Below are 27226 nucleotides of genomic sequence, written 5' to 3' on the forward strand. Positions count from 1 at the left end.
TTTCAAGGTGCATCAAGACCTGCTAAAGCAGATGCTGTGCAGCTGCCAGCTGCAGGTCGAGGAGATGGAGGGCCCATCCGACTCCCTCCTTAATGTACTGTCTTCCTCGGCTCTGGGCCACCTGGCTCTACTCCTCTACCAAGGAGCAACCAACATCTCCAACACCTTGTGGCAAATTCCCGCCTCTTTGGCCCTGATTTCCAGGAAGGCTGAGAGGAAGTACTTCGTGCCAGCCAAGAACCACGAGTACCTCTATTCTCACCTGGCACCTAACTCTGGTGGTGGAATTGGTGAACCACCAAAGCGACAGGGCAAGCCCGCACCCACCCCCAAGAATAAAGACGCCAGGAGGAAATTTTGGTAGAAAATTTTATTCCTCTTCAAGATTCCAGCTCAGGGTGGCTAATCATCAGGCCTTGCTGAGCCGATATGACTTTAACCTATGGGAGTCCAAGCCAAAGTTTGAACCACTCCTCCCGGAGCGGTACAGAAAGGACTTTAAGGCTCTAGTGAACGAGGGGACGACGGCGGCTAAAGCAGCCCTTCATGCAGCATCGGACGCGGCCGATACAGCAGCTCGCTCGATGGGTTCCACAATCTCTATGCACAGGGTGTCATGGCTCCTCCTGTCCGGGCTATTGGCAGCAGCCCAGTCCCTCATGCAGGACCTGCTGTTCGACGGGAAAGCCCTGTTCGCAGAGCAGACGGACATCAGGCTGCACAGGATGAAGGACTCCCGTATCACTTTGCAGACCTTGGGCCTCTACATCCCTACGGCTAAGGACAAGACCAAACTGCAAACGTCAGCTCAACTTGCAGGGAGCAGATACGAGCCCCCGTACAAGAGTCGGAGAGACCAAAAGAGCCGGCCTTAGCGACAGTTCTGCTTTGCCTCACAGCCCAGGCCTTCTTAGGGAAAGAGGCAGTTTTGACTATTTGCAGGGGGGCACCTGGGCAGTTGCCAGGGAAAAACCCCTATTAATAAAGTTTATGTTCTGTAACCGATCGTCTGCCTTTCAGGTGGCGTGGTCCCGCATAACATCGGACCAATGGGTCCTCAACACCATTTCCAAGGGCTACACGTTGCAGTTCAGTTCACCCCTGCCCTACCACCCCCAATCCCTGGTAGGTCCTGTGGACCCTAGGGCAGGAGATGGAGCGACTACTGCACCTGGGGGCGGGTACCAGTAGAATTCCAGGGCAGGGGCTTCTACTCCCGATATTTCCTGATCCCAAAGGTGAAAGGGGGTCTCAGGTCCATCCTGGACCTGCGGGATCTCAACCGGTTTATGGTCCGCTCCAAGTTCCGCATGGTGTCCCTCGCCTCTGTTATCCCCTCCGTGGACCCAGGGGTTTGGTACGCGGCCCTGGACCTTCAGGACATGTATTTCCACATCTATATTTTTGAGGGGCACAGGCGCTTCTTCCATTTCTTGGCGGTACTAGACCACTACCAGTTTATGGTCCTCCCATTTGGCCTATCCACAGCATCCAGGGTTTTCACGAAGTGCATGGCGGTGGTAGCAGCCTACCTCAGACGGTAGGGGGTACAGATCTTTCCATACCTGCATGATTGGCTTCTCAAGGGCAACTCTCGGTCCCAGATAAGGGCGCATGTGGAACTGCTCCTGTCCACATGCGCTGATCTCAGCCTCGTGGTGAGCGAGACCAAATCAGCATTAGTTCCGGTGCAGCACATAGAGTTCATAGGGGCTCTGTTGGACTCCATAAGGGCCACAGCCTCTCTCCCGCTGAGCAGGTTTGAGACCCTCAAAGATTTCATCGCCGTTGTCACCGGAAAGGCCGTCACCGAGGTAAGAGCATGCCTTCAGATCCTGGGGCACATGGCGGCATGCACGTATGTGGTCCGCCATGCCAGGCTCCAAATGAGGCCTCTCCAGCTCTAGCTAGCCTCCAAGTTCTCCCAGGCCCTGGACGGGCTGGACAAGGTTCTCACAGTACCATCCTGGTAGTTGCCTCCCTACAACGGTGGTCTTACCCAAGCAACATTCTGCAAGGGGTTCCTTTCTGGAAAGTGACCCCATCATTAGACCTGGTGTCTGATGTGTCAGACTTGGGCTGGGGAGCTCGCACAGGGAACGTGCAAACCCAGGGGATGTGGTCAATCTCGGACCTGTCTCTCTATATTAATGTCAGGGAGCTCAGTGCGATACGGTTGGCGTGTGTTGCTTTCAACACGCACCTTTGTGGCAAGGTGGTCAGTCCTTACGGACAACATCACCACGATGTACTACATCAACAGGCAAGGCAGGACATGTTCCTCGGCCCTCTGCTGGGAAGCGCTGAGCCTATGGGAGTTCTGTATAGCCCACGATATCTCCTTGAGGGCTTTCCACCTACCAGGTGTCCACAATACACAAGCCGATCGCCTCAGCAGGTTTTTCTTCCCCTAGTACGAATGATCACTCCACTCAGAGGTCACTCACCAGCTCTTCGGAGAGTGGGGAGTTCCCCATGTAGACCTGTTCGCAATCCACCAGAGCCGGCGTTGCCCCCTGGTTCTGCTCTGGGGAGGCTTGGGGAGGGGCGCAATCTCAGATGCCTTCCTCCTGCAGTGGTCAGGCCAGTCTTTCTATGCTTTCCCACCATTTCGCCTCATCAGCAAAGTCCTGCAAAAAGTAAAAACAGACAAAGAACGTATCATCCTTATCGCCCCAGCGTGGGCCCGCCAACACTGGTATGGAACCCTCCTGGACCTGTTGGCGGCCCCTCCGAGGAGGTTGCCATTTCACCCGGACCTCCTCTCCCAGGACGGGGGCCACTTCCTCCATCTCAGTCTGGCCGCTCTTCTACCTGACCGCGTGGCTGCTCAGTGGCTAGATGAGGAGGTGTTTAGAAGAAGTCAGGCGGGTCCTCATGGAGAGTAGGAAGCCATCCACACGCCGGATGTACCTGGCGAAGTGGTCCAGATTTTCCAGGTGGGCGGAGGGGCGGGGAGTCTCCCCATCGTCCGCACTGCTCCAGCTTATCCTCAACTACCTCCTGTCCCTTAGGACCCAAAGACTGGCACCCGCCTCTGTCAGGGTAGACTTGGCGGTCATATCGGCCTTCCACCCGCCAGTGCAAGGGCACTCAGTCTTCTCCCATACTATGACTGCCCGCTTCCTGAGAGGCCTTGACCGCTCATTCCCATGTGCTAGATCCCCCGTACCGTAATGGGACCTAAACCTGGTGGTGTCCCGCCTCACAGGACCTCCTTTTGAACCACTGGCCACGTGTTCCTGGTCTCACCTCTCGTGGAAGGTAGCCTTCCTTGTAGCAATCACGTTGGCCCAATGTGTCTCGGATCTCAGGGCCTGGACCTCGGAGCCCCCATCTACGGTTTCCATAGGGATAAAGTCCAGCTTCACCCACATGCGGCATTTCTCCCGAAGGTGGTCTCCACCTTCCATATGGAACAGGACATCTTTCTTCCCGTCCTCTGTCCTAAGTCCCATTTCTCCAACGGGGAACGCCGCCTTCACACGCTCGGTGTGCATAGGGCACTGACCTTCTATCTGGATCGGACCAAGCCGTTCCGGAAATCCTCGCAACTTTTTGTTGCCTCAGCCGAGCATGTGAAGGGGCAATCAGTTTCCACCTAGAGCCTTTCTTGCTGGATCACCTCGTGCATACACACGTGCTATGATCTGGCAGGGGTTCCCCCGCCACCGATCGTCAGGGCGCACTTAACGAAGGCTCAGGTCTCGTCGGCTGCCGATGTAGCCCATATCCCAATCCAAGACATCTGTAAGGTTGCCACTTGGTCCTCAGTTCACATGTTTACTTCGCATTATGCGATCGTCTCCCAAGCTAGAGATGACGCCGGGTTCAGCAGGGCAGTACTGCATCCTGGCAACTCGTGAACTCCTACCCACCTTCAACAGATATAGCTTGGAGTCACCTACTGTGGAATACACATGAGCAATCACTCAAAGAAGAAAGGACAGTTACCTGTTCCTTAACTGGTGTTCTTCGAGATGTGTTGCTCATGTCTATTCCACATCCTGCCCTCCTTCCCCTCTGTCGGAGTTGTCCGGCAAGAAGGAACCGAGGGTGGGGGGAGTGCGCAGCTCCCCTTATAACGCGATATAGAGGCGCCACTCCAGGGGTCACAGCGGTGCTCCCCCCGTACGGATACTGCTAAGGGGAAAACCTCCGGCACCAGTGCACGTGGCAAACACGCAACACCTTCTGTGGAATAGACATGAGCAACACATCTCGAAGAACACCAGTTACGGAACAGGTAATTGTCTTTTATGAGAGACAGGTAAACATTTTTTTTGTTTTCATCAGACTGTAAACTCTGATTAAATTGTCAGTGGGAGATGTTTGCTACTTACTTTCAGTTTTAGGTCACTGTGAATAATCCCAAAAATTGAATTACATCGGACATGAAGTCTTCTGTTCTCATGGGGTGCATCAGTGTCACTTTTCACCCCAGAATTCACAAATAATATGTTTGACGGAAACAGAACTGTTGAAATAGAAATTAAGTCCGAGAATTCTGTTGTCCTGTATCTTTAGACACAGGTGATTTCTACTAAACCTAGCTTAAAAATAAAGCAACAAAAGGAGGTGCGAACCCCACCTCTCTACACCTATATTAGTGTTGGAGATAATTATAGTGTAGCAAATACTTAATACTGACATCACAGTAGGATACAAGGTTAATGTAACACATTTCAAGCCAGTAATGTATAAATCAGTGTGGATTTGTGTAATCTAGCCTTCTCCTGAAAATCTGTTTGACCATCACTCTCTTCCCTTCCCCGGTGGTACATTTTCCAACTTCATATGCTGTAGCTTCCTCCTGGCACTAATGCCCGTTTATCGTCCTTCCGCACATGCGAAGTAGAATCTGTGAAGATGAGAGCGACGCTAATAAGTCTTGAGGGACTGGTCAAGAATGAACCTGCATTTCTTTTATTAAAAAGCCAGCACCCCGCTCTCTGAACGTCACTGCTTTTGTACACACAAACCTGACGGACTTCACAACTGCACTCTAACTGGGAGGGCTGGCTTGGGATCCTTTCAGAGCTCTGTTAATGCCCCATATCAGCTAGTATGAGTCATGATTGCCTTTGAAATCAGATTTTAATCCAGGAAGTGGTACGTATTGTAGGCTATATAGTCATACACTGTTGCCCCTTCTCCCCTAAAAAAAAAAGCCTCCAGTATGTTTGCCACAATGATAGACACTTGAGTAGTTCCTTAGCTAGATTAGATAATATAACTGAGGGCAAATGCATCTATTCAGTCTCTTGTGAGATTATGACAATTAAAAACTTTCATTATTCTGTCTCAATTTCAGGTGATTTTGCCGTGCTGCTTAAAGCAGGTATGACAGTAAAGCAAGCCATTGTGTACAACCTCCTGTCTGCTATGATGGCTTACGTAGGGATGCTGATAGGCACAGCTGTTGGACAGTATGCCAATAATATCACTTTATGGATCTTTGCAATCACCGCGGGCATGTTCCTTTATGTTGCATTGGTAGATATGGTAAGATTATCATTTTGTATTGCCTTATTCTGCATGTATGAAATCTGTGACTTTAAATAACCCACAGTGTAACTTATTTTTTTTGTGTTGCACAAAATAAAGCAAACCACCTACAGGCAACTCTCTAGACAGCCATTCATACCTTGCCATCTCTTAAAAAGTATAGTATAGTAAATTCGTGGGGAAAAGCTCCAGTGTTTTGCAATGTCCCACTTGTTTGGGTTTTCATCTGACCAAATCCATTCACTCTCAGGGTTGCATGTTAAGATATAAAAACTTCTTTAATACCACTTGCTGCTCTCCCAGTGACAAAGTCACCCTTCTAGGCTATCCTTTGATTTTTGCTGCTTTGTGAGGATGTGTTTGGATACTCTAAGGCAGTCCATGATTGATTTTAAGTGGAGATCAATCCTAAAACTGGTTTCAGAGTGGCAGCCGTGTTAGGCTGTATTTGCAAAAAGAAAAGGAGTACTTGTGGCACCTTAGAGACTAACAAATTTATTTGAGCATAAGCTTTCATGAGCTACAGCTCACTTCATCAGATGCATACATTTGGTCCCAAACATATCCGTTTGGATGTTTAGAAAAGGTTGTTGGTAAATATGGCTATCAGGTTAATTCGTGACGAATGTCAAATTTAACAAATGTTGCTTCTTGAGTGATGATTAAGGCTAAGGTTATGTCACGGAAGTCATAGATTCCATGGACCTCCGTGACATTTTCTGCTTCATCCTAGGGCAGTGGGGCCTGAGCTGTCAGCTGGTGGGGGCAGCCCTCAGCTGCACAGGCTTTCTCCCCTTCCCACCACGCCTCAGGGCTCATTCTCTCACATACACCCCTCGGGCTTCAGTCATCCCCTGTCATGAGCCTCCCTTATTTTTAGTAAAAGTCAGGGACAGGCCACCAGCTTCCATAAAAATTTTTCTAATGCGACCTGTCCCTGACTTTTACTTAAAATAACTGTGATAAAATCTTAACTTCAGTGATGATTGATGTGTGTTCCACTTTTGGTGTGGAGTCTTTTGGCCCATGCCTGCACGCTAAGTGCCCTCGCACCTAAGAGCACAAAAGGGTGGAGCAAGGACAACCATCCCTCAGATCTTTATTATTGCACATGGCTGAAAAATGGAACTGCTGTTAGTGTCCTTTACTCTAGAGCACCAGCACAGTGAGTTTGCTCAACTTCTAGCTAGAGCTGACTGTAGGCTAGTTTTAATGCCGTATTTTGATGGTTTTGTGGTTTTTGGTTATTAAGCTAATTTGTTAGTCAGTCTCTCCCCCCCCGCACGATTTTTTTGTCTTTGTTACCTGGTACCAGGTCTTCATCCTTTATGGTTGAACAAAAATCCCCCTGTTTTAAGTATTGTCCCTTATGCAAGATGGCTATATATCTTTTAATGCTGGCCACTCAAAATGTTCATTTTGTTTAGGTGAGGGCACTTCACTAACCAAATGGTCTATTTGTGGTTCATTTTCAAAACAAACTCAGAGTAAGAGATGCTCACGTAAACTGTTTCTCTGGACAAATCTAAGACCTGCTTCTGATCCAATACACAAGACTGACTCAGATCTGAGCAGTCCTCTTCTAAGACTGCCCCAGCCACTACCAGTTCCCAGGCTCCAGCCTCTTCATCTCAGTCCACAGAGGTTTCTGTTCCCGAATCCTTGTCTGACTGTGGGTGGGGCCTCCTCATTGCTCTTCCAAAGAGCATAAGAATAGATGACTGAGTAGGACCTTCTAAGAGAAAAGGGCAGAGATAGCCTTGTCTTAAGGGTTGCTCAAAGCCTGAATATGAATATGGTTTCCCATGGCACCCTAGTACCCATGTCGGTACCAATGTAAGAACAGCCCATAGCAGTCACCTACACCGGTGCTGCAGTATTGTTTTTAAGGAGTTCAGCAGCAGTGCTTTCTGTATCAGTACCAGCTTCATCAGTGTCATAGTCATTGACACTGTCTACTCCAGTCCTGAAGATTTCTAATTTATTTTCATCAGTAGTGGCTGAATCAACACTGAGCTTTGTGGTACTGAGGGATTTGGTGGTGTCTGAATTTCCCGAGTGTCCTTTACTATCTTCAGCAGTTAGAATATCAAGCTCTGGCAGGCTGTTGGCACAGATTTGTACGTACAGCACCAGTGAGGGAGATCCCTAAACAAATCTTAGGGACTCCTACGAGGTCTGCTCCACTTCTACAGCAGGACTATTCATTCTCCATCAGTCTCAAACAAGAGCTGGGAGAGTCTGTTCTCTGACAGGGAGTCCAAGGGTGCATGCACAATCAAAACAGGCATAGACATTATAAGCACTGGGGTTTCACCTGGTGTGTACACACACACACACACGTTTTGTAGACAACATGTCTGTAGCCCTCATTCCTGGGCTCCTAGGGCCTTCCTCACTTTAGAAGACCCATCTCCTCTATCCACTCCAGGGTAAGATTCTGCTCCCTTGTTGAGTCTGAGAGTTCAACCGCGTCAGTAACCTCAGGAGTTTCCTGCTCCACCACCACAACTTCAGAGCCCTGAGAAACATCACCACCCTTCTGAACTTTCTCCAGCTGCCACTTCATCTTCCCCTGATGAGGCTGTAGTGCTGTCTGCTCCATCACATCTAGAGTGCAAGACAGGCCAGGATCTACTCAGAGGAGTGGCCAAAACGTTCTGGTAGAAGTAGTGTGTGAAAAATCACACAGGTTGTCCTCTTGCACACCAGCTGCAATGTAGACATACTCTAAAAGGGTCTTGAACCTGCTGTTCGTTTCTACAGTTGTTTGGGGGAGTGGGAGGGAGCAGGGATATGTGACAGAACTGTGAATATATAGAAAATAATGTCTTCTCTTCCAAGAACTCAACTCCCATTTATTTGTGCTCATGAACGAGGAATGTATTTATCTTCTACGGCCACACAGCGTTGCATTTTTCCTATATTTTAAACGAAATGCTAGAATATAGTTTGGAGAATGAGTAGCCTTGAAAGTGGTTATGGATGTGGAATACCAGTGTTGTCTCTTTGTAGAAGTTGATTACAAAACTTGAATTATGGATGCTTCTTCCAGATAGTGCAGATGTGGAAGAGAGAATTGGCAGTAGCAGTTCCCACACAATTCTCTGATTAGGTTTTTGTATTACTTTGTGAACAGAACTCACTCGTAATGTAAATTCATTTCTTCAACAAATCTTGTCTGCTAACATGAATAGGAAGTTTGCGATCTTTCACAGTGTAAGACTGGGACTCTCTTCATTATGCTTCATGACCTAGGATATCCTGTAAGAACGCCATAGTATGACATATTGATAGCTGTTTGCTCGGCTGTCTAGCCTACTGCAGAACTAATTAATGAACGTATTGGTCCAAAAAGTATTTTTTTTTTAATAGATTTAAGGTCTCAACGCTTTTTAAAGTCACCGGATGCCTTGTGCTGTTTACTGCTACGAGCAGAGTGTTGTATATGCATGTCCGGTTAGAAGCCACAGGCTTGACAACATGTCACATTCTTTCCTGATACTTGTAGTGTATTCAGATATTAAGAATAACCAATACACAGAAAAGCAGTGCCTACCATCATAAAGAATTTATAAATCAGAATTCCAGATCAGCAAGCTTGATTTCTCTGTGGATTACTTAAGTCTTCTAACTAGAAGACAATTCCTTTATTGTATTTTTCTCCTGCATTATGTGTGAAAGTCTCTTCTTGAGGTAAGGAGTTCCTTGGATGAAGGAAAGAATTACATTTATTTTTCCTCATGCTCTTCTTGTGTAGGGATTTGAAATTGCATTATTAAAAAATTATTTCTGTTTGTACATATTGTGGTTGTGCTAGAAAGTGTCCCATTTAATTTCAGAGCTTCCAATGTTAAGTTCATGATTCTTTTAGATACAAATGTTCAGTACTGTTTGGCCTTCATCTCTAACGAGGCAAGTCAAGAAGATCCACATTTTTTTTAATTGCTTACGTGGAATTTCTCTTGAATTGACACAATTACATGTTGTTTCCTATTACTTTCTTTAGAGGTATTGATAAATAAATGTAATTAATTAGTCATACATCGCTGTTAAACTTGAGTAACAGCTGTGGATGCACTAATAAAAGTAGATTATGGAATTTTCTGAGAACTCATAAGGGGAAAACTTATCTTTCCTACCGATAAGCTTGCACTATGGCAAAAAATGTCAGAATTCATTAGCTCAATCTGTATAAAATCCTCAATATCAACAATGTATTTATATCAGTTTAATTACTGGAGCAATATACAAAGCATTTTTACACTTCCTTTGTAATAGAGGTGTTTACCTCAGAGAGTGTGTGGGTTTTCTTGAATAGAATTATTTAACGTTTAACTCAAAAGAGCAAAACTCAAAGGAAGTAGGCATGGTTCCTATCCGAAGGGTATGTCTACACAAACTGTTAGGGTGCAGCAAGCTGGGGTGTTTCAAACCACACTACATTAATGCACACTAGGGAAAATTTAGGGCACATCAGCAGGTCCGTACAGACAGTCAGTGTGCAGCATGCTGCACTTATGTCCCAGCTTGCCACACAGTAAGAGTTTGTGTAGACATGCAGTGAGGAGCTTACATTCAACATAAGCAAGCAACACAGTGGCCAGAACACTGCATTGGAATGCCCAAAGAAGGATGCTGTAGCTTACTAGTCTCTTTTTAAAAGTATAGAATTGGTTGGTGACAACGGTTTTATAAGATCAAGGTCAAGATCAGGTGGTGTTTTATTGACTACCTCTAGGCATGCTGCTACTCCAGTTGCACTTTATTTAGTTGATGATTTTTCTAACTGAATCTCGGTATTGCTATTACTAAGTACCTTGTTATGAGCTAGACAGTTATTTCACTTCCATCACAGTATTTGTAAACTATTGTAAAATGTTTCCTTTTTCAGCTTCCAGAAATGCTTCATGGAGATGGCGATAATGAAGAACATGGATATTGTCCAGTGGGGCAATTCATTCTCCAGAATTTAGGGTTGCTCCTTGGATTTGCTATCATGCTGGTGATTGCACTGTATGAAGATAAAATTGTGTTTGACATCCAGTTTTGACCATTTCCAGAAACTGCCATGGTTCCAATGTTACTGTATGGCTTTGAGTCTGCACTGTTGTACTGTATGCACATTGCTCAGCGAGAAGGCAGTGGCTTGCACTACTACACAAGTACAGTCTGTTTGTTTCCGCATAGATTAACTTTCGCTGCTTGCTAACGAAAACAAGACATGGTGCACACACTGCACCTTCCAAACTCAAGTGACAGAACTTAAGTCGGAAATGTTGCATATGAAAAGACAAAGTTGTGTGTGCTGTACGTGAAGCATTGTGCAACTGTTTACAAATCAGCATGCAGTGAAAGACCTAGTCTGTTCTGGAAATGTCTTTTCACATTACAGTTGAACAGAATCCACAAAACTTTAAAGGTGAAATCCATCCCTCTGCAATGGGCCTGCACAAGGTCTTTGTGCTGTGTAATTCCCACGTAAGGCTTACATGCCATGTATTCCTCATGCTGGCCCTCTGCACAATGGTGGATGTTACCCTAAGACAATTAAATGCTACACTTAGCACCTGACTGGAAAAACTGTGCTTTTTTAAACTTAAAAAAATCTGTTTAAAACATGTTGATATACACCTTAAACTGCATTTCATCGTTCTAAAGTTTGTGTTTAAGGAGGCAGACTGTTGCAATATGCACAGGCCTGTGTAATCGGCTGCAAAGAGCTCTTTCCATTGAGGATCCGTTTTCTTGATTAAGATTTATTTGATGTTAGCTCCTTGCTATTGGTAGGAAGATGAAGTAGAGTTAGTATTAACTTGGGGAAGTCCCTGATGTCAGAAGGTTAATGGGCTATTCCTGATTCTTGCTTGAGAAGCTAAACATGCTGAATATTGGGTGCCACTTAAAACCTGAACTACTGATAAATTGTGGCTGTGAGTTTGTGAGTTTTGACCTCTAACAAAGGATCCATAGTGGAATTTCTCAGTTTTAACAGTTGAATTTATTTTGGGATTCAAATTTTGTCTCCTTTTTACAGTAATAGCTTCTGAAATCCAATGTACTGAACCCAGGCACAAAGATTATATTAAAAAAAAAATAATGCCCTGTATATGTAGTACTGGTGGGTCATTTACAATGCTGTAATATCAGGTCTGAATGTATTACTTCCATGCCCTGGCATCAGAGTTTATAGCACCAGCTAATGCAGGCAATAGACTGTGTGCTAAAAGATTCCCATTTCCAGCATAAAGGAGTTAATATTTTTTAACATTTGTTAGATCTTAGGTATCTAGGGTATATAAATGCAGCTGTCATTAAATTACCGGTACGTGTGAGTTAGGAGGATAGGGTGAACCATCAAAATCCTTAAACTGATTCTAGCAGGTTACCTTTGCTTACTGCCAAGGTGCTTGTATTGCCAGATGTAAATTAGTTTCTTTTCTCCCCGGCTGTCCTAGTAAAATTGTGAATTTGTGCGATGTACAAGCCCTGTTAATTCCGCAGTCTGACTTGATAATCTAGGACCAATCCTAAGCATGGTGGTGGTCTTCTTTTAACTTGCTGTTCTAGTTTTCATTTTTATGTCTGCCAGGTAAGCTGTATTTTGCTGCACACTGTCAAGTTTTGTTTCAGTTTGCTTAGCATCAGTGTAGCTGCTAAAATTGCATTGGTTTAACATCTGAGTGAGCCAGTCAGCAGCGTCATTCTGGTTTAAAATTAATCTGTGTTCCTGTTCCTTTTGACCCTTCAGTTTAGTGATAGAGTTGTTCCTTTTTCTCAGCCACTCCCTTCCCCCCCAGAACAGTCTGTACATTTTAAAGATATAAGTTGGCTCCTGCCAGTATTTGTTCCTAATGCAGTATCAAGGAACTTGCATATACAGTATTAAGTGTCCATTCTGTAAAAGGTGTGGCTTCCTCAGTGAAGACGTCAAAGTCAAGGGTACAATTGTGCAGTCCTTGGTGCACAACACACACTGAAGTCAGTTGGAATTTTGCACATAAAAACACTAGATCAGACCCTAATTGGCACAGATATCATCTCATTTAATGTTTAGAGTGGATTTTTGTAACAAATATGCTAGGGAAAATGTTCAAAAGCAACTAAATGACTTAGGAGTATAAAGATATGTCTACACTGCTGCTGTGCAGACGCTTGCTACAGTGGTAGTTTTTCTGTCACTGGTAAATCAAGAGGCAGTGGTTAGGTCACCAGCAGAATTCTTTTGTCAAGCGAGCAGTGTCTATACCTGTGCTTAGACCCGTCTAACTACGTCTCTTATTTCACACCCCGACCACTGTAGCTAGGTCGAGCTAAGTTTTAGGCGTAGAACAGGCTTTAGGAGCATAAGTGCCACTGAATTTCAATGAGACGAAGGTCCAGCTACTCAAAGGTATTTAGGTGCCTAACTCCTATTGAAATCAATGGGAGTTAGGCCCCGATCCTCAAAGGTATCAAGGGGTTTAAGTGCCCAATTCACATTTGAAAATGGTACTAAGGTACTAACTTTCCAGAAGACCTTTTTCCCACTTGGAAAAACATGGCCATATTAAAGCATTAGGTATTGCATTTTCCACTAAGAATGGAATTTTGTTTCCTTGTTTGCTACTATTTATTGTGATTGTGAAGAGCAATATAACAACTGTGGCTTCTTCTGTAGGTTTCCACCAGTGTTTAATTTCAAACCAATTCAATGTAGTTTTATGTCAAGTTACAGACTATCTGAATTTCAGTGTACTTGGCTTCAACATTCCATTCTGCTTGAATACAGTCTCATTTAACATGTATTCGTTGGAGGGCATAAATGTTACTTGTATATTACAATGCTGTCACTGTGTGACATCCCATATGAATTTTGATGTAGATCACATTGCACTCAATCAGCAGTGATTATGCTTAGAAAATACTGTAGTAGCTAGATGCAGTGTGAATTTTTTCCATTACGGTTTATAGTTTAAAAATGTGATTATGGTCCTACAAGATACTTGCTGAGCTATAAATCTTTTTTTGTTAAACTAAATCATTTAAATAATTTTTATAAAGCTGGGAATGATCAAATGCTGTTTTGTTCATTGTCAGCAGTGTCGTGTTCATTTTATGTATGTTCCTTATTTATAAGGAGCTTCAGAAAATAAAATTATTCAATGAGCAAACATACTGGTTGGTTTTTATAAAGTTTTATGACACAGCTTTATTTTACATTTTAGTCTTTTTTTAAATCTCTTGAAAGGCAGGAGTGTAATGGATTTATTTAAATATTTTGATTTCACTAGACAGTACTATTTAAAAATTGAAATGCATCTTACACAAATGATTCATCTCAAAAATAAGCATCTACAAGTGTCCATGCTAAATTTAGGAATTAAGCTGGCATAATAGTGCCACACCCCGTCCAATCCAGTGTTGTTCCGGTTTATCCGAAGGAAGAATCATTGCTATCACGAAGTTGGTCGAATGTCCTGTTGTGGAGAGGGTTCCTCTTCTCTCACTGGTCTTGTACACTGGAGCAGTGTAACTTGGCCGTTGTGAAATGTCTGACCTCTTGCAAGGCTTTAACCACATCTATGAAAAGTACAGAATAAACCCTTTACATGTCTGGATAAAGTTTGTAAGTCTTTACATTGGGTCACAACTCACTAAATACTTCCTAAACTTGTAGTTCACCAGGAACTTGTGCATAATCCAGAAAAGTGCTCAGTGCGCCTTCCCATCCCTACAAAAAGTCCTCCCCTTAACTTCAGTATGAACTGTGGATGCTCAGTGCTTCTGTTGCATACAAATTGCCTGATCTGCTGCTCAAAATATTTTCAGTTCAATATATGTAAAAATATATATTGGTCGCCACACAGCCATGTGGTGACAGTGACTGAGGTAGCTCTGATGGCAAAAGTTTTTACTTAGAAAAAAAAAAAAAAAGTGTTGTTTTGTACTCCTTTAAAACATCATTGTGAGAAGCTAAGCCTGCCATGTTAGACTGTCATATGATTAGGTCTGGAGTGAAGAGTAGTCTAACACACACACACACACACACTGACCACAGGTACTGTATCATAGAGGATTTTCGGATAAGATTCTGCAAGCTTCTTAGTTTTCCTGTCCCAGCGAGCTCCATCCAGGAACAATCCTCGAATGTAGACCCCTGAATTAAGCAGAAAGTTATAAAAAGATGTTTGGGCACAGAAACCAAAACATACTAGAAGTCAGTGTGAAATTAGGTCCACTTTTTTTTAATCATACACTGTTTAGATCATTTAGATTATTTCGTGCAACTGAATAATACAGAAATCCATGTGCCAGTTTTTTGACCCAGTATCCCTCAGGTGGTACAAAAGTTGAGACTGCCCATGTCCTCTGAGGGGGGTAGCCTTGCTATGTTGGAGTCCCTAGTAGGAATGGGGCTGACTTTTATGCCTCCTTCCTCATAATCCCTGATTACTTTGCACTCCAGCCACAGCCCTTGACCGTCCCTCCTTGTAGTTTGGCAATCTTCAGTTGGGTATGGTCTTTTTGGTTCCTCATTCTCCATGTTCACTTAATGTAGGTATTTCTTAGTAACTATACTGTATCCAACTCTCTGAATGTTGGCTGGCACTTAATAGCTACTCAAAGATAAAACTCAAGCCAGGCAGGGGGCCTGTAACCTAAGCCCCACCACCCAGGGCTGAAGTCCTCATCCTTCAGCCCAAGGTGGTGGGGCTTGGGCTTCAACTTCAGCCCTGGGTCTCAGCAAGTGTAAGCCAGCCCTGGTGACCCCATTAAAACAGGGTCACGACCCACGGCTGGGTTAGTGAAATGTTCTAAATACTGGGCACAGAACTAAAGTAATAGGGTGAAATGAAGAACAGCAAAATTCAGGATAAATATGACTTGAGATCTGTTAGATAGTGGAAAAGTTTAAGGCAAGTGGTAGATCCTGGTAAAGCACTTGACCAGATCCTCATCTGGTGTAAATCGTCATAGCTCCACTGAGGATCTGCCCCAGTTAACATAGCGTATGGAACAATCCTGCTTCAGGAGGTCCACTGACCAGACGCTACATAAGCTGAATAGTCTTGCTGATATTTAATTTGTGATGTTCTACTAGAGAGTTATTCAAAAGGAATTTTGTTGAATGTTGTCATTTCTATGCCTTTAATGTGCAAGCCTCCACTGTGGCTTATATTTTCCAGGATTCTGTGCATTAAGTGCTTAATGCCTGTTAATGCCAGGAATGTATCTACCTGTAACCCCTAAATAACACTTCCTACACCAGTGTAGGTGGCTAATAAAGTTTACCATCTTCAGGAGCATTTTTGTATTCCTTGTCCTCCAGCACTTCATAGTCAAACCCTAGTAGATCAATTGGAATGGTGTATTTTCTGGCATAGTTCTGCTGGGCACCGGTTAAGAAGGCTTGAGTGAAGAAAAATCCTGAAAGCCAAAAGACTGGTGGAGTTCCATGTTCATACCATAGCTACAGCAGAAAAACGAGAGAGAAAAAATGTACCTTGAAATCATTAGGAGGCAAAAAGTAATTTAGGATAGTAGTAAAAGCCATATCACAAAAAGTTGTCTTTTTTTGCAGAAGCCAGTGATATTTTAGAGAGCCAACAAAAACACTGTTTTAACGACCACGTTGTGCAAGATGCCACTGGCTACTGTTCCTCAAGTGGCTTTTAATGTGAGCATTAGTTTAGAATCACATAATCATAAAACATTTTAGTCAGTGTCAAATCACACTTTATGTGAACCAGCAACCTAGAGGGGAAGGCCTCCATAGTTTGTGGCTACTCTCCTCAGCCATCAAATTCCCAAGCAATTTTCTGTAAGTACAGTATTGGGTATTAGAAAGTGAGCATTAAAATGATTTCCTAACTTCAGCAATTCAGTGGAAAGGTCCATCAACAGTGTTTTCTTCTTATGCTTTAATAAATGTAATACTGTTATTTATTAAACTTCACTGAATGCTGCAACACCGTGTGTGCCAGGAACAGTTGGCAGTTAAGAGGCCTTTAGAGAATCCACTGTGAGCACCAATATTGCCCATCTGTCAGGCAGGCGTTTTAACAGACAGCAGCTATCTTAATGAGGTGTATGGTACATAACAAAGTGTAGTGGTTTATTATATGCACTGATGAGCAGACTGCTGTACACAACCATTGCAAACTAAACTCCTTATACATTCATTGTGCAAAATACATACCTGTGTGTTTCTATTCTCTTCTGGTATCACCTGCCACCGAGAGAAAAATTATATAGCAATCAAGAGCAGATTTGCCTAAACACAGTGTGCTCACCTGTAAGAACTTTAATCTGGTAAGAAAGTCATTCACATAGCTGCCAAGTGGTTTGAGGCTTGGGTAAGATTTATTCATCCACATGCCTGGAATTCTGCCTTTCAAGATGCTGCTTACCACTTCTTCTAGTTCAGAGGACATCACCACCAGTCCCTAAAGCAGATGTGGAGAAGGAAACAATTACCCTGCCCTGTCTGCTCAGACACCCCCCACCCCACCCCCCAAAAAAACCCTGTGCTCTTACTCCAACAGCTCTAATTGAAGTTTTAGCCACACCAGAGAACCTAGAAACATAGGAATTGTCATACTGCGTCAGACCAGTGACCAGTAGCAGATGCTTCAGAGAAAGCATCAAGACGCCCTTATAGAATAAATAGCCTGTAGGGAAAGATTCTTCCTAGAGTCCTGAAATGTGAGGGTTTATATCCCTTCCAATGCTCTACTGGGTTTGGCAAGCCTTACTATTGTTATTCTGGATTTTCTCCTTACCAATATAAAAGTTCCCGCCCTTTCTGAATATTCAGAAGTGCCATACCTATGTCTGTGTGACTGAGAATTTCTGTTTTACTCATTAATGCCTTCTTGACTTTGTATTATGTGAATTTAAGTCCCCACTGCATCACCCCTATGCCTTTCATTATTTTACATGTATTTATCCTGTCCCTGCTGACTTGTCGCCTATCTAAACTAAGGTTTGAAAAGGGATGCTGATACAGTTGAAAGTTACTATTGCTAAGGGCCCAAGGCAATGCAGGGCTGAGCACCCTCAACTCTCATTTTAGGTCAGAGCACTCAGCAGCTTGTGTGCGGTGCCTCCATGTTCCTCTGCAACAATCCCAATTGCTGTTACACCCAAAGCTAGCTTTAATTTTTCTTGCCACATTCACTAAATATTGATACGTGTTTTTAGACAAGATGTCACGCTTCCCAAACCCTTTGGCTTTCCCTATGGGATCCTGCAGTGAATTCATACTGACTGGGAGAAACCACATTTATGTCCATGGATAAAGTGACACTGGAACCTAAAATCCCATTTTCAAAAGTAACTTTGGGCCAGATATTCAAAGGTGCCATTGAGATTTTTCAAAACCACTAACCCGTATGTGCCGAAAGTCTCTTAGGCCCAGACGTTTCTGCTTATAGACAGGAACAAAGCCCCTAAGTGCTGCTGCAACTCCACAGCTGATCAGCACTCTTGCACAAGCTGAAGCCCTCACCCAGGAAGGCAGTCCAATACCGCTGCCTCCCTAGTGCGGTGAAACCAGATAAATGCAGCTGGGGGTGAGTAGAGCAGGATTGTGAGATATCCTGGCCTCGTGATAAGGGTACTCAGCTGGGAAGTGGAACACCTGGGGGTCAAATCCCTACAGCCCAGGTCCTAACCACCAAGCTATTGCCTATAATCCAGTGGATTTTTCGCTCTGTTTCTTGTTGAAACTGTTCCGCTTTGTATACATAACTAGTCACTGGGCTAGAGAGACTGACTCTACTACCTGGTGGTTAGGGTAGTGATGCGGACGATCCATTTTACTTGCCTGCTCTACTTACTTATACAAAGTGAAACAGCTGCAACAAGAGGGATTCATAGACACACCCCCCCCTGCCTGGGATTAGAAGGCTCACCTGGAAGGCAGAGATAAGTAAAAGTCCCTGCTCCAGGGCAGGTAGAGCAGGGACTTGCATACAAATCTCCCACATCCTAGGTGAGTCCCCTAACCGCTACGCATTAATTGGGGTGATGGCTCTTGTTTTTGCAAGCAGAGGCTGGCTTTTAGCGGTTAGGACAGCTGCCCCAAACTCCAGGAATAGGTTCACAGTTCAGACTGGACGACAGCACCCTTCTCGCTTTCTCTCTGCCTCAATATGTTTTACTATTAATACACCATGGAACCGCTGAAACAGGAGAAACAAAAAGCCCAACACTTGTCCAGTGATTAGGGCGCTCACCTGAGAGGTGAGAAACCTAAGGTCACATCACTTCTTCAAACAGGGAATCCAATCTGGGTCTTGCACATCCCACTTGAATATCCTAAACTGCTGGTTTAAAGGAACCGTCCCCTTTCATTCTGTGTGAGGTTGTGTGCCTAAGAATGCCTACTAGCTTGGGCCCTGTCGGCCAGGCAGGTAAGGAAAAGTCTCATTTGAGCATCCTGTGGGGGTATAAGCGTGACAAAGGTGCCTCACGCTATGTGGCTAGGCACCTAGGAGATAGTAACAGTGAAAACTCAAACTCTTAGGGATTTTATGGTCCTCCATGATTAGGCAGCAGCTGAGCAGGGGTTCTCAGTGTCACCTAAATCTTACTGTAATAACTTCCACTTCAGCTACATCCACCTAAATCCTATTTTCAGAAGAGACCTAGATGCTTAAATTGCTTAGGACCAGTAAAAAAAATTACCCCAGAGCTATAACCTGCTAACACAGAAGGCGAGTATGGCTTCTCTGCACTATGCAGGACAGTATTTTGCTCTTCCATTGTACATATAGACAATTGTGTGATACAAATGTATTACATCCATTTGGCACCTGGACTGTTGAATAGTCGATAACATAGGAACTGTCATAGTGCATCAGACAGATGGCTCCATCCTGCAACTGAAGGTGATGGTGCAACAGTTCACAGGATTTAGCCCCTAATAATTTGCTTTTTTAATATTTGGTGCAGTGTACCTTGATTGCTTTCTGGATGTTAACACAGGAGTCTCTTATTGTCTGCAGTAACTTATTAAAGCGACCCATCTCTTGGACAAGTACAGTGTTCATGCTCTGTGTGTAGGTGGTCGGGTATCTCCTCATTGCAGCCTCAATGCTGAAGTCTGAGGGAAGTTTGCTCAGGATGTCACTTGCTACTTCATTAACAATTTCATCTGTTGATTTTGCACCAGCACCTGAGGCTCGAGACTATAAACAGCCAAAGGTTAAAAATGAGGTCTCCTTATACATACCAGTAAATATTTAAACACAGAAACTAATTAAATCAGTATTGTTAAAAATATTCTTATTGCTCAAAAAACCATCTTGGGATGAAAGAATCACACAGTGCAATGACCAAACTGGAGATTTCCCCATTTGTAAGCATACCGTATGTGACACCTTCAAAAGGCTTAGTCCAAAGGACCAATATCCTGCCCATTAAGTATGTTTAGGCAATGACCATTCTGATGACCTACTCGTTCTATATCAGTGGCAAAGTGGGTTTTCATTCAGCATTTTCGTGTGTTTGGAATTACTCTAGAATTTGCCTGATCACAAACTCTAACATCACAATTCTCACCCAGGATTGTTGATAGTCATGAAAGATCAAGCCTAAATGTGTCAAGAAGTGAATGGGCAGGGAGATTAAAAGGCAGATCTTGCTCCCATTCAAGTCAACATGCCCAGTGACTTCAATGAAAAAAGAGGGAGCCTCGCACTCCTCCCCCACCCCCAGGGTGATTCACTCCAGTCTGTGATCTTACACAGGTGATAAATGAACATGCTGCAAATGTTTTGTGAATAAACATGGGACTTGCTGATGTAAACATGAAGATTTTTCTATGCACTAAGTAAGGAAACTGTATAAGTATGAGGCCAGGCCAGAGTTCACATAGAACAGAGCACAGCACATGTGGGTAGTCAGAACAGAACCATTTACAAATATTTTCATTTCAATTCCTCCCCCAACTGTACACATTAGGATGCTGACAAATGAACATACGAACGACCAGACTGGGTCAGACCAAAGGTTCATCTAGCCCAGTATCCTATCTTCCGCCAGTGGCCAATGCCAAGTGCCCCAAAGGGACTGAACAGAACAGGTCATCATCAAGTGATCCAGACCCTATCGCTCATTCCCAACTTCTGGCAAGCAGAGGCTATGGACAGATTGTCATTTAATAGGATGTTTTGCAGTGTTTTCATGAGAAAGTAGCTCTTTGATGCTGTGAAGATAGCAACAGCCATCGTCCTGTGAGTAAAGTCATGCATATGCTTAAATCTATGAAAAATTGGGACCCAAATTCGTAATTCTTCTCCTCCTATAAGAACAAAATGAAAATAACCTACAGCTTTAATAATGAGTGTTAGGGGACTGATTATTACATTAGCAATACCAAGAACAAACGTTCATTAGGAATGTTCAGCTCAGCTAGTGCTTTGAGTGCTCTCGCTTTCAATCCTTTGCATTTCAAAAAAATAATTCTTTGTAACATCAATTCACAAAATTATGAAACAAGATTAACTCAGTATCTTCCAGAAAATGAAGCACCAGAAGAACAGTGAGTTTTGTAATCACAGTGGGGACACAGAGAAATTATATGAAACTTCCTGGAACACTTTTAAATACAGCACAGCTGAACAGTAAACTTAAGTAACATGTACAGTAGATAGGCAGTATCTTTAATGTACTGACGAATTGACATAATGGTCATTTACATACCTGAGTAAGAAGAATGTTATCAAATAGCAGCTGAGTTTCTGACTGATCTTTGGTAATATCAGCATTAGCATTCATCCCAAAAATCTCTGGGGAAGGGTTCAACGGAAGGGTCTTTGTATAGTCGATGTAGCTTTGGTACTTAAAAGATTAGTGACAGGAGGTTAAAAAGGCTCTCCAGTCTATGCCAGTTGCAGCTCAAAGAAAACACCCCTACGTGCCTCTAAAGTGATCAGTACAGTTAAAAAAACAAACCAAAAACCCCAACAAAACAAGCAGTATCTCCTCGCTGTCCAGCCGTCCTGAGCAAATAGATCATCTAATGCCAGATTTACCAAATGCAATGGGCATCAATTTTAGAGAAGAATTTTATTCTAATTAGTTTCTTGTACCATGCCCATCATCATGAAAGCTGAGCACCTCAGGCTCTGAGGTAGTGGCAGGATTCTATCTCAGTGCAGGTTTGGTGTTTTAAAAGTGCTAGTGTAAACAGGACAACGGCCCAGCTTTTTCTGAGATATTTCGGCACCTAGTGGAATTTTTCAAAAGCATCTAAGAGCCTAATACTCATAGAAAATGCCACTAGCCATCTAAATATCTTAAAAAATCTATCCTTAATTCTTATGAATTCAGTGTTTCGATATCACAGCAATAAGCACCTTAGAAATATCACAATTTAGATACCAGACCCTGAAGTTACATTGCGGACAATATTTTCCACATTTTACAGAAGTGGAAACTAAAGGGTTTGTCTACACCAACATTTAGTTCATGGCAAAGTGGGGTGGGGGGGGGAAGGGGGTGTGACTTCACCCTGCACTAGCTTGCCATGCCTTAACTATCCATGTGGCCTCTGCTGCTGTGCATTAAATGTTCACTTTGGTCTATGGCTCAGTTCATTTATTTTAAAATACTTACATCTCCTTCAGGCGGGGCAAAATAAAGACCACTGTTATCAAACTTATATTCTAAGTCCGTAACAATTTCAGAATTGTAGAATTTGTTTAAAATGCTACGGAGCGTGCGCCGATCCCAATCATCAGTAACTCTTCCACCATAATTGCATTCTCCAGTCATATAGCGTATAGCATCATACGGCAGCTCCTGAAACATAAAACCAAGGGGATACCTGCATAACTGCTTAACATTTGTCAGCATAGCCATGCTTGAGCTTTTGTAATTTATCTGAAAGATTTACATAATTCTCACTTTAAATATTATTCCGTGGCTGATATTTTAAGCTTCTCCACCAAAATTCCCCCCTTTCTCAGCCATTAGGCCAAATTCTGCTCCCCACTGTATACAACTGATGTTATTCAAAGGCAGAATTTGGCCTGTGTACTTATAACACAGCTTAAGTTACCCAATAATGGTTGGGTAAAAGATAATAACTATGCTTTGTCAGTATCCACCCAATATACACTGGGTATGGCACCTTTTTGTACAGCATAGTAAGACTAGACCAAGTGATGCAATTAAAATAATCTATTAGTACTTTTGTTATAGTGGATCATATTAAAGAAATTCTGTATTAAAAATCACAAATGAGTTTGATTCCCCATAGTTTAAATTCCAGGGTATTACTAATTAAGAGGCCTCTTGGTTTTTGGTTTCTTATTTTTACGGTTTCTCTCCCTCTCTGTGTGAAATTTGCAAGCTGCGAATTGTGTTAGTACATTCTAAGACAGAGTCTGTTCTCAAAGCAATACTTTGTAACAACAACTACTGACACAGAGAGGGCCTCAAAGCAATACTTTGTAACAACAGAAACAGCACCCAGAGACTCCCCGCCCTTTTGTTGTATTCATCTCGCTTTGTTAACAATTGTGATTAAAATAGAGATAGAGCATGTATGTGGATGGATGCTTGGTGTGGATAATAAATGAATGATCAGGGAGATGCCAGCCTAAGAATCCAGTGTCCATCGGCTGAAGAAGGCGTCAAGTGGAAACAACCAGAGGACCCCCGGAGGGCAGACTGGAATCCACCCAACAGCCTCAAGGATGGGAGAACCAAAGAACAAAACAACATCTGACAGCACAGAGCCATCAGGAATGTGCTATCTGCTGATTGATTCAGCAACAGCATGATGAAGCAATTCCCATAGACTGGCATAGGAAGAAATTCCTATAAAAATGGACTCTGGAACCTGAGAACTTTAGGGTCTGATTCTGCAAACCAACTTCTAGGAGCATCAGATGAGCATCTGACAAGGCCCTGCTCCCTCCTCGTGCCTTGGCAGGAGGAACTCTAAGGCTGGTAACTATGATAACAACCTTGCAGAACCTTGCCTTGTGTGTGTGTATGAATGAATGTGTGAATAAATATGAAATTGAATGGAATGTTATAGCTATAACTAACTGCTTACTATGATTCTTTCTGTATTCACAATAAATGGGGCATTTTGCCTTATTCCCTTTAATAAGATCCTGCTGGTTTTTATTTGATTGGTATAACACTTTGGCACTTAATCCTGCTAGATTTTGATACAGAGGGTTTTTCTGTGTAAACATTTTTCTCTTCCTTATGCTTTTACATTTGGATATTAAACCAACAATTACTGGGGGCGGGGAGAAGCGGGTGGGGGGGTGAAATGTGTGAAAAAGAGTTTTCTTGATTTCTTATTGTAATTTCAAGTCACAGCTTTCTGTAAACTTTCACTTCTATCAAAATGTGAGGTTGGAAATTTAAATAGACTCAAGTCTACTGAGAATAACCTGAAATCAATGAATGCATTTCACTTCAAAACATTTACAGCCAACTAGTCAGATAGATGTTCACTGTGGTCAGTATCTAGACCCAGTATCTGGGAATCGTTCAAGGTTCAGCAATCAAAGCACTGAGTCACCCAACTGAATTCTCCTATAGGAATAAGAAAACTCAAGTGTTTCATTTATAATACATATGAAACTAACATATAGGCAAGAGTGATCGTAGCCTTTTGTAAACTTTTTAGCTATGCAAACGAAGTCAACCTTTTCAGAGAGTCATCCATACTTTTTTTCAGCACAATGTCACAAGTCAAGTCCCTCATCCCATTTTATCCACCTGCCTTTTAACTGCCCAGGTAGAAGCTGACTGAGATAGTCATTTGGGCTACTTTTAACAACAGCCAACTTTACTTAAATACACACAAAGTGTAATACAGAAGTTTAAAAACATCTTCCTTCTACATATGGGAACATAAACCAGTTCCAGCCTGGCACAGGGGGAAGGGATTTTATTCCAAGTATTTTCTGGTTCAAAAACTATGTAGAATGGAGATCAGTATTAGATCTCATACTTCTAACCACTGTTGTGAAACCACAGGTGTACTTGTGGCACTTTAGAGACTAACAAATTTATTTGAGCATAAGCTTTCGTGGGCTAAAATCCACTTCATAGGATGCATGCAGTGGAAAATACAGTAGGAAGATTTTATATACACAGAGAACATGAAACAATGGGTGTTACCATACACACTGTAAGGAGAGTGATCAGGTAAGGTGAGCTATTACCAGCAGGAGAGAAAAAAACCTTTTGTAGTGATAATGAAGATAGGCCATTTGCAGCAGTTGACAAGAATGTGTGAGGAACAGTAGGGGGAAAATAAACATGGGGAAATAGTTTTACTTTGTCAAATGACACATCCACTCCCAGTCTTTATTCAAGCCTAATTTAATGGTGTCCAGGTTGCAAATTAATTCCAGTTCTGCAGTCACACACACCCCGAGCGATGTAGCCTTCAACAACCTAACACCGTGTCTATGTCAGCAGGAGACGCTCTCCCACCGACTTACCTTCCATCTCTCAGGGAGGTGGAGTACTGAAGTTGATGGGAGAGCCCCAAGAGTAGTTATCAATGGTTCACTGTCAAATCGGGAGGATTATATAGCAGAGTCCTGCAAGGGTCAGTCATGGGTCCAGTATTATTCAATATTTTCATTAATGGCTTGGATAATGGAGTAGAGAGAATGCTTATAAAATTTGCAGATGACACCAAGCTGGGAAGGGTTGCAAACACTTTGGAGGATAGGATGAGAATTCAAAATGACCCTTGAGAAACTGAAAATTGTTCTGAATTCAACAAGATGAAATTCAATAGAGACAAATGCAAAGAAGCTCACTTAGGAAGGAAAAATCAGATGCACTCACAACTACAAAATGGGGAATAACTGAGTAGGTGATAGTATTGCTGAAAAAGATCTGGGGGTTATAGCAGATCAGAAATTGAATAGGAATCAACAATCTGTTGCAGTTGCAAAAAAGGCTAATATCATTCTGGGATATATTAACAGGAGTGTTATATGGAAGACACAGGAGATAACTGTCTCATTCTAGTAGGCACTAGTGAGGCCTCTGCTGGAGAATTTTGTCCAATTCTGGGCACCATGCTTTAGGAAAGATGTGGACAAACTGGAGAGAGTCCAGAGAAAAGCAACTGAAATGATAAAAGGTAAAAAATGATAGCAAACTTGACCTGTGGGGAAAGGCTAAAAAAAAAACTTAGCATATTTGAAGACTGTTATCAGGTCCAGTCTTCCCTTCTCAAGGCTAAACATGCCAAGAGCTGTTATAAAGTGGACGGTGACCAATCATTCGCCATGTCCACTGAAGATAGGACAAGAAGTAATGAGCAGCAAGAAGACTTAGGATAGATATTAGGAAAAACAGTCTAACTACAAGGGTAGTTAAATTCTGGAATAGGCTTCCAAACAGAGACTGGGGAATCCTTTCATTGATGGGTTTTAAACCAAGATTGGACAAACAACTGTCAGGGACTTGCTCCTGCTATGATGCTAGAGGCTGGACTTGATGACTTCTCAGTCCCTTCCAGCCGTAGGTTTTCATGATTTTTTTTTTAAACTGTGCAGCTCATTAAACTTATATGCATGCATAAAAATGCCCCTTTGTAGACCATGAACTAAGCCTATGTATAGACGTTTTAGAAATACAATAGTAACAAATTAAGGTTCGACAGAAGAGCATTTTTTTCATGGGGAGGACATATGTACAAGAAGCTTCTAAGAGAGCAGCAAACAACTTCCAAAGTCAGAGCCTAAATGCCCAAAAGTCCAAGAATACTACAATTTGAAATCTACTACATTTAAAAAAAAAACCCTTAAAAATACTTCCAGATATTACACCAAGCCCTTGAGTTCCTCCATCAATTTTTCTGATTGTGTGCATTTTTCTGTATTTTTAAATGCTTTTCTCTCTGCTGTCCCTGTTTGAAAGACTCACTGAAGCAAATGGAAGAACTAACAATACAAAACCACAGTGAAACTGACTATAACACAAAGTGCTCTCTAATTCAATGTAAACCAACAGAAAACATTGAGAAAAGCTTTTTCCTGATCTAATCTCTTTTATAATAAAATAAAATCTAAATCTTATATAGAATGTTTCATCCACAACTGTCAAAGTACTTTTCAAAGGAGGGTCAGTATGATTATCCCCTTTTATAGATGTGGAAACTGATGCACAGAAGGGGAAAATGACTTGCCCAAGTTCACTAAGCAGGCCAGTGAATCTCCTGAACGCCAGTCCCGAGCTCTAGCCCCTATGAAGCACTACCTCCCCTCGCCCCCCCAGGAAAAAAGAGGCTCAGAGAGTGGGAGTGACTTGCCAGATTTACCCAGCTAGGAATAGAACTCCAATTCCTAAATGCTAATCAAGGTCCCTAGCTGCTGAGCCTGGCACATTTAGTTATAATAATATTTGGTACAACATTTTCAGACACTAATATGATTATTGTGTTGGTAGCATCTCTTTAAGGCCTTCAGGGACAAGATAAAGGTGCCAAAGAGTGAACTGAATATGCAGAACAAAACCTGTTCCATTTTGCATGGAATAACATCTGGTTTGAAAGTCTTCTGAATTAGTTTCTGGACTGGTATGAACTTTGATGTCCGTATAAATCCCTGAAAATACAGGCTTATAACAGAAATACTGACACCTTAATAATCACAATTAGAACTTTGTTTTTATGAAGTACTATCTAATAAGCTTTCTTGTACAATCATTTCCATTAATTTTGTAAGAGCAA

General features: G+C 42.7%; 2 protein-coding genes across 5 annotated transcripts in view; one reads left to right on the forward strand and one right to left on the reverse strand.

Moving 5' to 3' along the window:
• SLC39A10 (solute carrier family 39 member 10) overlaps window positions 1-13661 on the forward strand; it is a 77440-nt gene extending 63779 nt beyond the window's left edge. For 2 of the 4 annotated variants that reach the window (XM_077829800.1, XM_077829801.1), the window contains 2 exons: window positions 5315-5505; window positions 10403-13661. In XM_077829800.1, the coding sequence (XP_077685926.1) occupies window positions 5315-5505; window positions 10403-10561 (350 nt within the window). In that variant the 3' untranslated portion in view covers window positions 10562-13661. Of the gene's footprint in view, window positions 1-5314; window positions 5506-7939; window positions 8904-10402 lie in introns of those variants that run through there. The other 2 variants (XM_077829802.1, XM_077829803.1) reach the window with 2 other exon arrangements.
• A 117-nt stretch (window positions 13662-13778) lies between these two features.
• DNAH7 (dynein axonemal heavy chain 7) overlaps window positions 13779-27226 on the reverse strand; it is a 294918-nt gene continuing 281470 nt past the window's right edge. The window contains exons 58-64 of the mRNA XM_077829629.1: window positions 22117-22302; window positions 21202-21339; window positions 19455-19685; window positions 16785-16937; window positions 15784-15961; window positions 14544-14647; window positions 13779-14070 (exon numbers count right to left, since the gene is read on the reverse strand). Of these exons, the coding sequence (XP_077685755.1) occupies window positions 13864-14070; window positions 14544-14647; window positions 15784-15961; window positions 16785-16937; window positions 19455-19685; window positions 21202-21339; window positions 22117-22302 (1197 nt within the window). The 3' untranslated portion in view covers window positions 13779-13863. The remainder of the gene's footprint in view (window positions 14071-14543; window positions 14648-15783; window positions 15962-16784; window positions 16938-19454; window positions 19686-21201; window positions 21340-22116; window positions 22303-27226) is intronic.

This window comes from Eretmochelys imbricata, chromosome 11, assembly GCF_965152235.1.
Source record: "Eretmochelys imbricata isolate rEreImb1 chromosome 11, rEreImb1.hap1, whole genome shotgun sequence".
In the NCBI taxonomy this organism is placed as follows: Eukaryota; Metazoa; Chordata; order Testudines; family Cheloniidae; genus Eretmochelys; species Eretmochelys imbricata.